This window comes from Ostrinia furnacalis, unplaced genomic scaffold (genome assembly GCF_004193835.3).
Source record: "Ostrinia furnacalis isolate ACB-3 unplaced genomic scaffold, ASM419383v2 OfSCF0154, whole genome shotgun sequence".
NCBI lineage: Eukaryota > Metazoa > Arthropoda > Insecta > Lepidoptera > Crambidae > Ostrinia > Ostrinia furnacalis.
The window spans coordinates 176,474-194,292 of NW_021130393.1; the positions used below are offsets into that span (position 1 = coordinate 176,474).

Consider the following 17,819-nt stretch of genomic DNA (forward strand, 5'->3'; position numbering starts at 1 on the left):
TGGCGCGATCACATACAAACNCACCGCTAATCACAGCTAAATTTTGTCAGTGTGTGCGTGCGCGCCGCATACGTATTGGCGCGATCACATACAAACCGCGCTCGGGCGTTTCTATGAAGATAACCTACTCATTTGTAATACTCTGCTATTATCTGGTTGTAATGGCATGGCGCGAGGGTGGCTAAGTGATTTACTTAAGTACCGAGTGATGATAGCGTAAGTTATTTCGCTGTTCGACAGTTCAAGATGACGTGTTGTTAACTTTAACTTTGATACAGCCAAATATTAGGTACTTAATAATAACTGTCTGTGATAAGTAGGCGGAACGGAGGTGGTACGTTTTACACGTGTTTTAGAAATACAATCTTATTTTTCTTGCGTAATTCGGAAGTTAAAAAAATAGTAGGTAGTTATGACGGTACAGAATCCTATTAGATGAGGACTGATGATTTTTTTTCGTATATTAGATGTTGAAGAAAATCGCCACACATATAAAACACATTTAATTTTGACTTTCAATGAAATTTGATGAGTTATCTTCACCGAAATCACTTTGCAAGAATTAATTTTGCCACAAATTCCTCTCCAGCAACAACTTTTAAGTTAACATAAATAAATTTTTCATTAATGACTTCAGGAATGTTTCATATTATCGAGCATTTAATATTTCATGTGAATTTCATGGACCTAATTAGTACTCATAAAGTATTCACAGAACGTTATTGTTTATTTGAGAGTCAGTTATGCCTTTCTGAAGTGCATTTTGCGTAATTATTCCGCGAATCCATCATTCAAACCTTACTCGTAAATGTTGACCATTCATTACGGATTGGCTTCTCAACTACCCAATCCGGCTTACTCGCCCAATTACTCTGTAAATGATCACACGAGCTAAAATCTCTTAAATCGAGCCGGAACGTTCGAATGATCGAGTCGAACGTGGAACGTTAAATCGATGTGGTAATCAAATCGAGTCGGCTGTAATCGGTACAACGGTTGTGGATAGAAGCAGCGTGCCTGGAACGATCTCTATGGTTCGGACTTTGATGTATCCTTTTGCTGGGTCAAATTGCGCTCTTCGGAGCTAGTTTTGCGGTGAAAATTGAGACTTTGAAAGCAATTAGCGACTTTACAAAGGGAGTCGGGCTGTTTGTGTACTTAGTTTTGATAAAACGGTTGATAGCCTAGTTATGCTCTGTTTTTTGTCGAATCTTGTGAAGACAGGATCTAATGTTGTTCCTTTGAAAAGTGTTACTAGAAAATAGGACTGAATTCATTTTATTGATTAAAGTTAAACAAAGACCACCCATTTAATTTATAGTTAGGTTTTACTTTGTTAATTTAGGACTAGATATTTAGTAAATTACACAAAATATCAAATGAAACAGTTTTTTTTTTTCAACTTTAAGCTCTACTTCAGTTAACAATAACTGTGTAAATAGTCCAATTCACTGAATTGAAATTAGTTAGTTTAGTGTAAAGTTAGTCCAAAACTTTTTAAAAATTGTAGCTTTATTCCGATTCGATTTTGTAAAATCCAACTCTCTCTTTTCCCGTAATCGATTCGACGTAATCGCCGACAGTTGCGGACGAGAGCGGTGTGATTAACAAATATGACTTTGTTTAATTCAACTTTAGTTATTAATCCTACTGTCCAAGTTTTATTCCTATCCACAGTTGCTTTGCGAATAGTTATTTTAAAATTCATCGCTCTCGACTATCAGAGTAATCGATTCTTTTAAACCCAACGCTCGTCTCTCGTAATCGATTCGACGTAATCGCCGACAGTTGCGGACGAGAGCGGTGCGATTAACAAACGCGACCCCACGTTTGCGGACTTTGATGTATTCCTTCTGCCGGATTGTTCCCCAAAGCTTCAACTTTCGGGTACATACTAATGATAGGAAATTGTAGGTCGGAGAATTCTGCTGTTGTGTCCGGAATTACATCATATTCTGTCCTGTCGTGTGTCGTGAGTCGTGACCCTTTTTGGGTAATTTTAAAGTTTAAAACTGTTTGAGGTAGAAACAGCAAATCCTGTTTGTCACGGTAATATTAAGCTACGCATAGGTATTACGTTTGTGTACGTGACTGTATTAGGTGTTAAATCCATGTCTCTAATGTTTGAATTATGGTAATTTCGTCTTTAACTTTTCAAAAACTGTCAAAACGCAAACCTAGATTTGTATGGCAAAGATAATATGTTTTGACGTCACTTTTTCCCTGTGTCAATTGATTTACCATTTATTGTTATAAAATCAAATTCAACAGTTAATTAAGAACTAATTAGGTTTCCAGGTTTAGCATTTATTGTTCTTTGAGAGAAGTTGTGTCAAATTATTCGTTAATAGTGTCAATTGCCCAATAATTATTTCTCCAGAACATTTACTATCAATCCCGAGTTGGCGGCTGAGTAGGTGATTATGGCATACACTAACATTAATCATTCGAAACTATTGATACGTATCCGGAAAATATTCCTATCGTGATCAAAACAAAACTAGTGGACGATAACTCATTGTATTGAATGAATAATGGTATGCTTCGGTTAGCTATTCGAGTAGGGTACACGTATACAAAGTTTCTTAATATACAGCCTAGAGTAGACGAGATATCTTTTTTTTAATATCCACAACGAGTAAGCTCTTGGCCTGTATCTCACCTGATGGTAAGTGATGATTACGCCGAAGCGAAGGTAGAAGCGAGCTTCACCCGGAATCCTCAACCACGGAGGAACTCTTACCTCTAACTGCCGGAACACAACAATGCTGTTAACATTGTTGTTATGGCGACAGACTTAGGTAAGATGGTGGTAGCTAGCCAGGCGGACTTAGAACAAGCTCTACCACTACCCAAACCGAACAGAAAAATCTGCCCCCACTGGGAATCGAACCCGGGACCTCTGCGTCTGAAGCAGGTGGTCTTATCACTAGACCATAGAGGCGGTTAAAAGGCGGTCTGATATTATATTGCCTGCCTATGTACTTAGTTTTCACGCTCCACGTTGTAAACTCATAAAAAACAATTTAAAATAAAAATGTATTTAAACAAAATATCACGATCTCAAATTCAATCACTATTTCCATATTTTCAGACTTATAACCCTCTCATGGGATCTTCTCAGGGTGAGTGAAGGGAGAGAGAGTACGAAAGTATGGAATTTTTCTATTTATCTGAAATTTCAGTCTTATACATTATGCTTTAAAATGATGCTCTAGGAAACGTCATTAATATCGGTAGAAAATCCTATGAAAAAGAAATGACTACAATGAATGAAGACACTAAATAAATGAATTTAAATTCACCATAAACTCCAAATTAAGACCTTATTATAATACTCACAAGGTCTGCACTTGTAAGCCACGTCGACGAACTTCCTAGTATGAGGACATGGGTCCTCCAGCCCTGGTCTTGGCTTGGTGCTGAACTTGCATTCCGGTTTCTTCTGGCACGCCTCCACGACTGTTTGTAGCAGCGAGTACTGGTGGGAAAAGATTGTGTTAATAGGCATTTTAGTTATGATGATGATTAATCATCATCATTTCAGTCATAGGACGCCCACTGCTGAATAAAGGCCTCCCCCAATAAAGTGGCTTGATGGGCCTAAATCTTGTGTAAATGTGCTTCGAGGTTCCGTAGTTAGTATAAGTAATAATCGTTATGTGGTAAAAACGTGAATAAAATATACAATAATTACTATTTACTAGAATCGAGACTAAACTTCTAGATTGTATTGCGTGCAAATTCAAGAGTCGAGAGCGGGAAAAAAACAAAAGAGCATCAATATTGCTCGAGCAAAAAGAATTTATTTTTCCTAGTGGCCAGTGTCGCGCGGCCGAGGAGGCAGCCGTGTGCAATCGCATCAGGCATTTAAAAAAAGTAATTTAATATTTTGATAAAAGAAAGAAGGTCAGTATTTAAAACTGTTCATACAAATAGGTATAGAAATTATTCTATCCAATATGTAAGGCATTTTGTTACACTAACCACTAAGCTAGAGAGAAATTGTCATTACTTTATTAATATGTTTTTATTAATATTATAGCGTCAGGCTGCAAGTTTAATAATACATCAAGAGTACAGATGTGCACATTGCACAAAAACTGTCCAATTCACAGGTTTTTGTAATCATTAATGAGGTTTTTATACTCATTTGCATGAGCTATTGTCCAGGACATATTAAAACATTCCCGCGCTGCGGTCAACTTACATTAAAATCTATAGTCAAATTTTACTCTGAAAATTGCTGAAAATAATTAACGAAAACAATGTCGGCTTTGTATTATTTATCCAAAACATAAACTTGTATTACATCATTTTTAGGCTGAGTTGCACCATTACTTTAACTTTGACAAACGTCAAAAATCTGTCAAACTCCAAACAAAAAACACCGGTTAGAGTAGGCGCACACCGTTGATTTTTCGTCGGCCGATAGTTTAGTCGGGCAGTTGATCAGTATGGGCATGTATGGGAGTGCGCACACTACGCCGATTCAATTTGACCGATTCTTCATACAATTTAAAATCGGGCACAACTATCGGCCAACTAAAAATCAACGGTGTGCGCCTACTCTTAGTGTTAAAAGAAAGTGGTGTAATTCAGCCTTAGTTTTTTTGTATATATTTTACACGCAGTAGAGCACGAAACAGAATAAAGCTGAGCTACCTGAGATGAATATAAAATTAAAAGTGGCGGTTAACGTTCTTTTAGGCTTTCTCAAGAAGCCCTAACGTACAAAGCTGAAATAAAAAGAAGTCTGAGAAAGAAATTAAATGATTAAAGTTGGCTATGCTATACCTAACTAATTACTTATCTTACTATCTAATAATGTGTGTATAATTTATCTTTTTACTGTACATTAGACCAAACAGACAATAGGGATGATGACTGGGTAATGAAATAGAAATTCTATTTAGTCCGTCAGACAGAATAAAAAAAATTTGGACTCATATTTTTGATTTTTTTCCATAATCGAATGATTACAGATTATATTGAGTTGAAATGTCGCGTGACGTCACTTTTGAGTAAAAAATCTAGTCAAGCGTGACGTAATGCGCCATTTCAACTCGATGTAGCACTGTTATTATTTAATTATGAAAGAAAATAAAAAATATGAGTCTAATATTTTCTAATTATCTGTCTTTCGGACAAATAATTGAAATTTTGTCATCTAGCCTATTATAAGAAACACGGTTAGTGGGTTAGACAAGTGGTCAGCATCTTTGGAGATAAGAGAGAGTTAAATAAAAAAGATTCTTTGGGTCTTCCATCTTAATACAAGAAATTTGTTTTTTAATTCACGACATCCGTGTAGAGTGTTTTACATACATCGGTTTTTATAGTGTACTTAGCCAGCTCGTCGTAAATAAGGAACGTTACGTCGAAAGAGGGATGCACTTGATAAAATATCACAATATTACAAACATAATCTTGACACAAATCTCCTTTATAATATAAATTAATTTCTTTGCGTTAAAACTCGAGAACGGCTGGAGCGATTTGGCAGATTTTGGTTTTGAATTTATGAGTCCAGGGAAGGTTTAAACGGTTAGAAAACATGGGAAAAATTACGATTTGATTTCCACACAATAGTTAAATAAGGTACAGTCGAGTTCATAAATATATTGGCAATGCCAATATTTCAAAATACTGTAGCGCAGTAATGCAGTCAATACTGGGCTACCGCAAAATGTTTATGAACAGTTTATATTATGATTACATTTTATTAATTATGTTTGAGTTTGTATTTAATTAAATGATCGTTAAAAACGCTAAGACTGGGTAGCACCATCATACTTTAACATTAACAAACGTCAAAAATCTGTCAAACTCCATACAAAAAGCACCGGTTATCGTTAAAGTTAGGTGGCGCAGCTCAGTCTAACAATATTTTGGAACATTGGCACTGCCAATATATTTATGTACGCGTCTGTACATGCCACAAAAGAAGAATATCTTTATCTACGAGTATACCAAGTTATAGGTATCCCCTAAACCGGTCATTACTCACCGCTACGATTACCCCACGCATCCGTGCCGTTTCATTGCATATCAATGAACGGATCCACAGACCGACAGACGACTTTGGCAAGGATCAATAGCTTATCTAAACTGTAATGTATATTGCCACGGATTTACCTACATAATTTAACGGCTGAATTAGCAACTAGCTCCATTTGAATAATGAGTGAAGTTTTAGCTTTACGCTTGTATCGGTCTGGTAGAAAACGAAACGTTAATGTAGAGGGGTAGAGGCTCTTTCGAAGTGCTTCTTCACTTTGGATTATTAACGCAAAGTTAATTTTATCTCTTGTAGAGACTACGACTAGACTAGAGACTACATTTAACTTTATTTATTGTGTCATCTTAGCTTCCTAATTTTAACTGAATCCCTTACATAGGATTGCTTTTGTATGAAGAATTGGAAGAATATTAGGCTCGCATATTTGTAGGAACGATAGAACTGAAAATGCAATGTATCTTTTATTAAATAATATTTATACTTTAACTAATATTACCAACGCCAACACTTAAGTTTGTGAGGATGCGATAGAGATGGATGAAGTAAAGCTATTCACATTTTATCCAGAGTTAATTTCTTTATCCACAATACAATCACGTATTTATTTTGATATTTTGATCGTTATCCAACTCTAAGAGTAGGCGCACACCGTTGATATTTAGTTGGCCGATAAGTAGTTGTGCCCGATTTTAAATTGTATGAAGAATCGGCCAAATCGAATCGGCGTAGTGTGCGCACTCCCATACATGCCCATACTGATCAACTGCCCGACTAAACTATCGGCTGACGAAAAATCAACGGTGTGCGCCTACTCTAACTCTATTGAATTTATAGCCCTATTATCATTATAATAGTAATCTTTTTGACACATAATTTCGTGAATTTTACTAAATGTAATTATTGTGCTTTGTTTGGTAACTATCAGTTAATTAAATCCGACATAATTTTAAAGTTCTATAGTTTTACCTGCATAGTATTAGGCCACAGACAGTTCTCATCATCCTCCACGATGGGCAAGCCTGTGTCGCACATGTAGTTGTTGCTCGCCTTCCCGTACTGAGCCACCTGTATGCTGATGGTGGTGGTGGCTGGACACGCCAAGGCTACCTCGTCATCATCGCAGGATGCCCGCTGCATTAACTTCAGTGTTCCTAGGAGGAAACCTAGAAAAATACACGATAAGTTAATAAAAAAATAACATTTTACATTTTCATTCATCTATAAAATATGGAGGTGACAAAAAAGTAACCTTTTGACTTAAAAAAACTTCTAACTTATCAACTCACTATTCAAGTGTATACGAGTAAACTAGGTGTTCTTAGCTTAGTGACAGAAATAAATCACCCCTCTTAAATACAGATAACGGTACATTAAGAAAAGTCGAGCATCTTATCACGTTGTAATAGACACTATTTTGCCATAAAAATGTACATAAAGTCTTAAGTGCTGTCGACTGTACGATATTAATTAAAACCTAAAACACCGTCTTTTATTTTTTAGTCGCGATAAATACGAGTAAAGTGCTTTTAAATTTGAATTATAGAGCTATGATGAAAATACAAGAACAAAATTCTAAATAGAAATTAAACTTACAGAAGGTAAATTAAGATCTTGTGCGAAACAAGATAGATAATTGTCTTTTATAATGAAGACAGTTTATGACTAAATCAATTTTTGAGCTTTTGGATTCCATATCACAAGAATATGAATAATTATGTATAATTTTCCAATTTCGCATACAAGGTAGGTAAGTCTAATAACGCAGGTCTCAGCTTAAACTGATTGCAATTTAAACGAAATATAAAATACCCAACTTCAAGAACAGTTTCAGAAAAGAAAAAACAGTTTAGTTTATCGACGACTAAAATCGTTCCGTGTACGCTCGAGCTAAGCTGTTTGTCTCCGGGGGTTTGGCCAATATGTTTTATTCGCGCTATTTGTCCGATATTGTCTCGCATCGGTCCCATTGACGTGTAGCGGGTTTCTCTTTGTCTTTGCATTGCTTACAGATATTGATTATGGTGGATTAAGCTATTCTGACATGTCATACTACACATTTACTCATTATATTTCTGAATTCTTATTATTATTTATCTACTGAACTCAATACTGAACAAAGCAGGTTATTTTATATCCTAGGGCAGAGATACTTTTCCTAATTGTCTGAATTTATTAATTGTCTACAATATGTTGTTACGTCAATTAAGGTTTGTATTATTTAATAGAGCTTCAAAAGTACGAAAGGGAAATCTAAAACAATCTTATTTTCGGATAATTGATCATCCAGAAAAACTTAAAAATGTTCAAAAAATAAACAAATTATCTAATACCAAAAATAAACGTTTCAAGTCGTCAGGCCCAAAGGTTTTTTTCATTTCTTCACAAAAAAATAAGTGATTTCAACAAGAAAGTGCTTTTAAAATCTCAAAGCTTTGTCGTACCTAAATGGTGCTCCTAAAATACCTTATATTTTTACACGAATTCTGAGTGTTCATTTAACGTATGAATTACGAGGGACCAGGTGGTAGGACGCTTAATACTCATACTCTAGTACTCTCTCAAACTCTAGTATTGCAATAAAGCATACTTTCTAAGCTGAAAAAAACACTTAACCTACACTGGCCTGCAAAAGTAAGTTTAAGTTCTACACTTTTACAATTTATTTTTTCCTAAAAGGCAGAAATTTTAAAAAAAAAACCTTAAATAGCAAAATTTTTCAGCTTTCTTATAAACTAATAAACTCTTTTTCAAGTCTTTAATTTTGGAAGTATATCTTTTATACCTACCAACTTTCAAAGTTATTGCTATTTTAAAACTGTGATACTTACTTTTGTGCAGGCCAGTGTACCTATGTAAACGTATCAAAATGTGTTGTGACTGGATCATAAATAACGAAAATCTAGGTACGTTTTACGATCTTTTCATTTCCAAGAGTAGACAGCCTAAGCCAACCGATGGCACGGCTCGTCGAGCTGTCGTGATAACAGAATAGCCAGGTTTCAACTTAAACTTGACATTATTGTAATTACTTGGGCAGCTTTTAAATCCTAGTTCAGACTGGATTTAAAACACCATTCTGTATTGTGATGATAAAGAAATGGACAGTTATAAAATTGTGAAAATATTTGGAATTGAAACTGAAAAATGTTATGATTGCCAATGTTATAATTTTTGATAAGATTACCAAGACTTGACGAGTTTTGAAACAATATTATATTTACTGGTACTAAGGTTCAGTAAAATACGTATAATTTCGTAATTATTCAGCCATTTAGTTTTTTTTATTTTTTTTAGTTATTGTTCACAAAAGGATACACATCAAATATAAAGATACAATTGCCAAACTGCATTACAGTTTGTCGGCAATAGTTCTCGTCCTTAGTTTTTTGTTTTCGGGCTCAGTTGCACCAGCCTACTTCAACCGTTACCATAGCAGTAACTGGGTGTTTTTTGTATGGAATTTAATAGATTTTTGAAGATTATTAGAGTTACAGCAAGATGGCGCCACCTAGCCCGAGCATTTATTGTGTTTCCTGCTAATTACTACACTATACTACTTATATCTACTCATGCAATACTTAAAAATTACAACCACCACAGCAAATAATACAGTTCTTGAGCTTAGTTCTTAAGCAACTCACGAAGGCGAGCGAGCCCCACCCGTGTGTGTACGTGTACGTACATGCTTAAGATGATAGTGCATGATAGTGACAAGCCTATTCGTATCTTTTAATGTCAACCAAGCTCGCCTATACTTAACTAAGCCTGTATGAATTGGAAACTCACAAACTATTTATTTTGCTTTGTAGCTATTGCAATATAAGTAGTTAAGCAATTTCACATTATTTAGCTTTCCAATGAAGCATTTCGCTTGTTGGGTGTAGATATTGCTAAGGTAAACCCAACTTACCTAACCAACAACAATATTAACATACAAAAACTTGCAAAGTGCGAGTTGGGTCTGCTTGCAAAGAGTTCCGTATATTTTAACAAAAAATATATTGATACTATGTGATTGATAGACAATTTATTACTTTGGAGACTTAGGTTGGTAGTCGTCAGACACGCGCGATAATCGCGCGGTTTTTGGGTGGTTCTTATTGGCAAGACACTAAGGCTGAGTTGCACCACCTACTTTTACCGTAACTTTGACGATAACCGGTGTTTTTTGTATGGAGTTTGACAGATTTTTGACGTTTTTCAAAATTAAAATAAAATGGTGCAACCCAGCCTAAGATGGTAACCGTGCGGTTACGAGTATATGCAAATAAACGAGAACTGCCCAGCAACCGCGCGAATATCATTTGTCTGAACTAGGCCTTAATCAAATTATCATCAAACACAACATAAAACCACCTCAATATCTACTTTTTCAAGTCATCAAAGAAGTGTTAAAAGAAGAAGGCACCAACCGGCCATTGTGTAAATCATTGGGGGAAGCCTATATTCAGCAGTGGACGTCCTATGGCTGAAATATTGATGATGATGATGAAAGTAGTTTTATGAAAATTACCTGATCAGCCCAGAACAGACGGTGAAACGCAATTGCAACGAAACTGCAACTGCTAGTTACTTTTGAGTGGCATCTAAGTTTCTGCCATAGCGTCTGTTGAGAGACCACACATGACGCGACCAGTTTGAAACTTTCAGTTTCAGTTTCATTCATAAGAATCATCAGAAAGTTGCAGTCTCGTTGCAGTTGCGTTTCAACGTCTGTTCTGGGCCTTAGTGATAAGGGTTTCATTTTTGCGAAACTTTGTACGGGTCCCTAAAAACGAAAGCCAGGATTCAGTGGTTTAATTCAGTTTCTTATGCGGGGCAGTGAATTAATTTCTGCATTCACAACCAACTTTATATTCCCGTTCGCTTCTCTGTTGGGAAAATAATTCGGCTCTCGCTCGCTGTACTATTATTTGAGTAATGCTCGTACAGTCGTCTGCACGTCATACTATACATTTTTGATGAATAAAAAGCCTGTATTACAACGAGATAAGACGCTACCTGTATTTAGTTTGATGTGATTTCGTCCGAACACACAACTTTACTTCTTTACTTCCAAATTACAATACACGCCGATGCCTGTAGCACGGAGTGATCAGTAAAAAGTTGCGTACCTATTGTATTTGAGACAGAGTTTTTTTTATTCAGCTAAGTAGGTATTTGACTGTAATCAAACCAATATGAGATGCAGTCTTCCTAGACTGGTACATATCAGTCCTGTATGTGCCTATTCACTCTCACCTTGAAAAAGCCTGGATTGTAATGCACGAAAAAGACAGTCGCAGACAGTGAATTCCAGTCCATAGCTGTTCGCATTATAAGAGAGTTCTAGGTTCTATACCCTGGTGGGACACAAATTATACATATAAAATCTCTTTTTAGGTATTCGCTTCGAAATTTTCTTATCATATGGAAAACTCAATTCGATTTGAGTGAATGCTGAAATTTAAAGGATGCTCTACACATGGGGACAATTATAAAGTTCAAAGGTCATGATCCTCCACTTTGACAACTATACGGGACCTATTTAGAAGGAGTTCGCTAAAGTAAAGGAATGATATATGACGTAACGCCTACACTGATAATTGTGACGTAAAACAATACATTTCTCAATAACAGCTGATTCTGAATGGATATAAATTTAGCATACATTACAAATTACCTGTCTAAGAGGCTTACGCACTCACGTCTCAATTTATTCCTGTCCAATATGAAGAGAAGACGCAAACTGAATATTGTTGTTGTTATAATAAGACATGTCATAAGGATTATGGTTTTGTTCTATTGTCGTAAACAAGCAGATGACGTTGAAAGAAATTTAAATTCTTTCAAACTAGCATGACAAACGATGAAGAGATGCATATAAAGGAAGGGAAACTAAATTAACTTCTTTATTTTTAATAAATATACCCTAATAGGCCTTGATTACCTAGCTAAGAGTATACGAGTAAATGGCGTACATTTTCTGCTACAAAGCTTGCATCAAAATGAACACGATTTTCATGAGTCTCTCTCTATAATGTCAACCATAACGTCATAACAAGGTAAATAGAATAAAAGAGGGCTTCTATACTTTATTTATGGGTATATTTATACCTATAACGAACGCATGCGAGTTCATGCGAATGACATCAATAGCCTGCCCCACTAATGCCCTCTAGTGGCATTAATATACTATCACAGCTGAGTGCACGAAGGAATAATCTACATCAAGCTTAAAGCTAAATAGGGATTAGAATACTTATAGTTCATTAAAAATACATGCTTAAAAATCATTTTATCAGTGGACGTCTTCTGATTGAAACGAAGGAACAAACGATAATATTTTCAGAACTTTGTAACTAATTATTTTCCTTGTTAAACATTTACTCTAAGAACAGAAAGAAATGTTTACTTTTGTTAATTTAATTACTAAAAACCTACTTCTTTGCCAAAAAACTAAGAATTACTCGTTTATAAAAGTAACGTAACCCTAATTAATATTGGCGCCTACTAAACTTTCCCATTCATTAAAACAAGACAAACGACTGAGGAAAATTCTTTTTAACTTTTCCCAGCATCCGATTTCTTGCAAATAAACAGAATCAACTTCTCTCCCCATACTTCCCTAAGCTGTCCATTAGAGATAAATAAAATGATTAGACGTTTCCATATCTGTGTCATAAAGAAAGTGTATGTGGTAAGTTTCATATCAATAAACGAGTGGTTTTTGTGAATAACTCCTAGACTGCATCCCACTTAACATCAGATGCGATTGTGGTCAAATACATGCCTTGTTATGCATAAAAAAACATATTTAATAGCAAAAATGCCATGAAAAGTCTTAAAGACGGTGGTTACGCAGATGTACGCAGTTTTATTTTTATTTTTAATTCCCAAATAGTTTTGTCTGCAGGTAGAAAACTGCTTGGTTTCCACATCTCTGTGGTCATTCTTGGCGTTTCTGAACGTCAAGCTTTGACACACTTCACCTCTTCACCGTAAGAACTTAAACGCAACGCACATCTTCGCAGTCTCGCGAGTGAAAAAACCGCACTTTTATCTCCCGCAAATCGCATATAACGCACAACGCATTCGCAGCAAACCACCTACGCATTCAAAGCCCAAATTGCTCGTGACCCGAACCCCCTGCAGGGGAAGTGAAGCCGATCCATCTTCATCCCGGAGTGTCCCGGAGCCAACAGTGGTCGAGCTGACGGAAGGGGGCCCGAGATTGGCTCAGAGGTTAGTGGGACCAACTATTTCTCCTCTGCAGGCAAAATCATTTGGGAAACGTAATTTGGACTTCCGATTAAGATCCCGCCTGGTGTGGCTATTTACACGCCACACCAGACGGTTTTAGAATACGAGTAAACTCAAAACTTTAATATTGGATTTTATAAAATCAAAAACATTACCAAAAATCTGCGCAAGAAATAAATTCTGTCAATAGATTCAAAATCGCTTCAAGGAGAAAAGTAAGGTTGAGTTTTTAGCCACTTTGTATGTTACGAACTATTTGACGCTGACTTTGATACAACGCTAGAACGAAGCGATTTAGGATGACAACTGTCACGTTTTCTAACGTGCTAATTCTACTATCATTTCGTTTATTGTGGCATGACGTTCCAAAGATGACAAGGTAAAGAGAATTTAGGAATTTTGTTAAAAGCCGAAAGCTTGGTTCTGTAAAAACAAATGGCGCATGAATTTTGTACGATTTTCTTATACGTAGGCGTATGTACAGACGACGGCACATCAGACTATACATTGTTATTGCAAAATAGACTCTATGATAACTCTTTATGATGCCACAGTATTAAGCTTGATTTGATCTAGACTGTATCTTGTTTGTTAAGATTTAAGAAGTAAAGTGCTGGTTAATGGACAAGTGTGTGTGAATAATTTGTAGGAGATATGTTTATTTTTGTACGAAAGTCGCCGTGGGGAGAGTTGTTTGGTATTTTTTCTTTGAGTTTTTTGTGAATCAACATTAAGAGCGTTTACGCCGTTTGGCGCAAAAATAGTTCTTTTACAACCCGTTACTTACAATCATTAACCAGTTATATTATAAATGTTATAGGCATAAATAATTAGGCAATTTCGTTGTCTAAATAGTTAGTTGAGAAAATATTTCCACTTTAGCGTCAGTTTAGAAAACTGATAAACAAACATTTATATCCGATTGCAAAGATCCTTGGGAAAATAGTTAGTTGAGAATATTATGAGATTTAGACATTTTAAAATAAGAAATTACAAATTCAAACAACGTGAAATACCCAGAAATGAAGTTATTTTTACACCATTATTATTCTTTAATTGAACACAAAAATAGCTTAATAGAATAAAATAACATCTTCTTAAAAATATTTACTTTGAAACGATATAATAATTCGTTGTTATTGTTTTTCTGTAAACATTTGAAAACTATTAAAAAACGCCGCGCGCGAATCATTTCCAATGATGCCCCTTGAAACGCCGCTCTAGACGTAAACGCTCTTAATTTAAGATGACATTGATGAGATTAATTGTGGTAAGGTAAAACTGGCCCAAGATTTGTGCAAAGTTTTATAAGAGCAAAATATTTAATGATTTGTAAGTACTATTCAAATAGTCAATGCAAATAAATAAATTTCAACTTTGACTTTGTTTCTTAGTAGGAACTATTGGCCACATTGTTAACTACCCATTTCCGATCAAGTCGTCTCGTTCTATCGCAGAGAATCACCATTTAATTAGAGTGAGAGCAAAAATGGAAATGAGTAGTTAACACTGTGGCCGATACTCGTAGATATGTACATACATTTTATGAAAACTCAATTGCAAATAAGTAAATGCCTTCAATCACTCAAAAAATTATTAGAATAGTTACTTTTCATCTTTAAATCAACAAAATAATAACTAAAACTAGCATTCAATTAACGAATAATTTTAAAGCAATCCTAACTTCTGTTAAAGGTTCTATCCATGACAAAACAAGGCCTAAATTATGTATCTTTGCATTGTCATGTATAATCCAATCTCCTTTTAAATGAATCCCTCGGTTAATTGATGATTTCACGCAAACACGAGCGTGGCCGAGGCTAGGCCTCTCATATATTAATTAAAAACGTGACAAACGCGAATAGAGCCCTTTTCGTGTCGTAACAAAGTTCCTGGACAAACATATCAGCCTGGTAATTACATATGGAAGTGCTATTCTTCCTGCAAGACAATGTTTTTTTTTATAAAATCAGAGATTAGATTTTAAGGGGAAACTGCTTACTTGAAAATAAAACTAATAAGTGTAGGTATCTATGTTTTAGGAGATTTGTATTTAAGATGCATCTCAAACAAATTTTGGTCAAGCAAAAGTAGTGAGTTTAATTCCTACCTGACGCAGTCTACAAGTTTGTTATTCATTTGTACAATTTGTAGAGGCAGTAAAATTTATCACATCACAAATGATTGTGTGAAGTTTTGGAACAGTTAATATTCGGCATATAAATATCAAGATAAGTGCTCGGATATGAATAGTTTGCAGGAGCTTTTTTCAAAATAAAAGTTTTAGTCATTCATACTTCTCAATTCACGTAACATTTAAACCAAGCAACTCGAGTCACGACAACCTCTCGATAGAGTGTCACTGACAGGTCTTCACGGTCGGTTCACCAATAACAGCCGAGTTGAACGCAGAACGCAGTGCAAACGGCTTGAACTGAGACGTTATCCTTATTCCTCGAAGCGCACCTTTGTTATGTTGCCCTGGTACTTTTTATTAATCTTTGTGGACATGAAATTCAACATTATTATATTAGCAAACATAGGTAACGTGTGCTTCGAGAAATAGGGGAGACCGAGGTGAGTTGTAACAGAGGAGAAATGTGACATTGTCGATTGTTTGTAACTTATTAACTACAAGCGAGCTCGTTTTTAGTTAAATCTTGAGCTAACAAATGCACGCTATTGCGAGTTCGCTGTTGTTACTAGGTTTCCAAAAATCTAAAATGTCACAACTCCCTTCTGTTATAAATCACCTCGGTCTCCCCTATTCATAGCGCACGTTACCTATATTTACTAATGAAATATTTTGAACTTTATATTTACAAAGATGAATAAAAAGTACTAAGACAACATAACAAAGGTGCGCTTCGAGTAATAGTTAAGGTGCGCCTTAAAATAGTGCTCTTCGTTATGTGCGGCTCAAAATGCATGCGCTTCAAGGAATATCTCCATGAACTGGCTCATCTATTTGGCCTGCTTCTTTGTGTCGGGTTAGACCCAACAACACCGTAATGTATAGGGTGCAACTTAAGAGGATTTAAATGTTAATAATGTTGGGGACAAATGGCCGACGTCACTGCGATGTGACTCAAATATTAATAAGTATTAACAATTGATGGGGTTGAACAAGCTATTCTGTGTTTTGAAAACTTTCTTTTAAAGGTTTAGATATTGTTTCATGTTGACGCTTGTGTTCTTAGTAATCCAATGTTTACCATAAGTAATTGGCTTAAATATTTGAAGTATCCATTAGCACTTTGTATATCTTTACATGATAATTATATCCCGTTTAAAGTTTACCACTTTAAAATATTTAAATAGTTATTCAACTCAAAACAAACTTAGTTTTTGTTAGAAACAAAACAAAAAAATCATAACATTTTCAATTCATTGCACAAAGTACTAAACAAGCGAGAAACTACGCACCCTACTTTGTTAAATGGAGACGGCTACGGAATCTTAATTTGACCGTAGCAACCGTAGCACTCACTACGAGCCGGTTGCTACGAGCTACGAGCCAAAGGGTTAAAGGTACTAGGATTTCCCGCTAGGTACTTAGTACGCGTAGGTTTCAATAGTATTATGTAGCTTACTATTTATAAATTGAACTTTTTAAGTGAATGAGGATTAAAGGCCGTAGCACATTTTATCAACCCGGAAAGGGATCGCAACGGTATCAACTCGAGGCGGTCAATATTCGTTGTATCCATACTTCAACGCACACTTATCCGCACCGTACCATAATCGCCTCGCCTCACGATTGACAGCGGGCGAAAGGCGATGACAGCTCGCAAAAAGCGATATTTTCACGGTATTTTAACTATCTCTGTGGTACAACTAGAACCAAAATTATACTATTAGATAAAAATATTTGTTACTAAAATATTATGATATTCGGGTACTTTTTGGCCACGGACACGTGAAATTCTTGGCCGGTTGAACAAACCCGATCCCTTAAACATTTATTTATCCATTAACTTTTGCGTAAATAATGTTTAAGTAGGTTTTTTTGATTGATTTAAGTAGGCACTTTTAATATAGTACAAATATAGGTCATAGACAGCAGACCACATTACTGGCAGTCCTGTAATAAACGCATGCGTGCACTCTAATACTCCTTTCCTAATTGCAATAATTAAATGCAAAAAACCGCATTTTGCAACCGGCTTTCACGTTAATAAGTCCGTATATGTGATACTCCTATACATAATATAACCTACTTACTTAAAGTAAAATCCATAAGTAGGATTATGAGCACGAAAACTTTAAATCTTGCTTATAGATGAAAAGCTGGCGCTTCGGGATAATGAGATTATCATCTAACGAAAATACATTGTACATTAACTAGCATGCAGTTTGTCATAATGCAGCAAAGATTAAGATTAAATGCCTGCCTCGTAATAAGACGTTATAAACATTAATAATTAATGCAATTTATATAATCAATCACACAGAATACTCACTGCTTAGCAATAGAAGATGTATTAAGGATCATGCTTAGTGCAAGCACTGTTTTGTTTTTATTAATTAGGGAAATACCTAATTGGCAATTTTT

General features: G+C 35.4%; 1 protein-coding gene across 2 annotated transcripts in view; it reads right to left on the reverse strand.

The window, feature by feature from the left end:
- Positions 1-17,819, reverse strand: part of LOC114352881 (protein eva-1) — a 36,310-nt gene that overhangs the window by 10,845 nt on the left and 7,646 nt on the right. For both annotated transcript variants that reach the window (XM_028304644.1, XM_028304636.1), the window contains exons 2-3: positions 6,989-7,185; positions 3,343-3,481 (exon numbers count right to left, since the gene is read on the reverse strand). In XM_028304644.1, the coding sequence (XP_028160445.1) occupies positions 3,343-3,481; positions 6,989-7,185 (336 nt within the window). The remainder of the gene's footprint in view (positions 1-3,342; positions 3,482-6,988; positions 7,186-17,819) is intronic.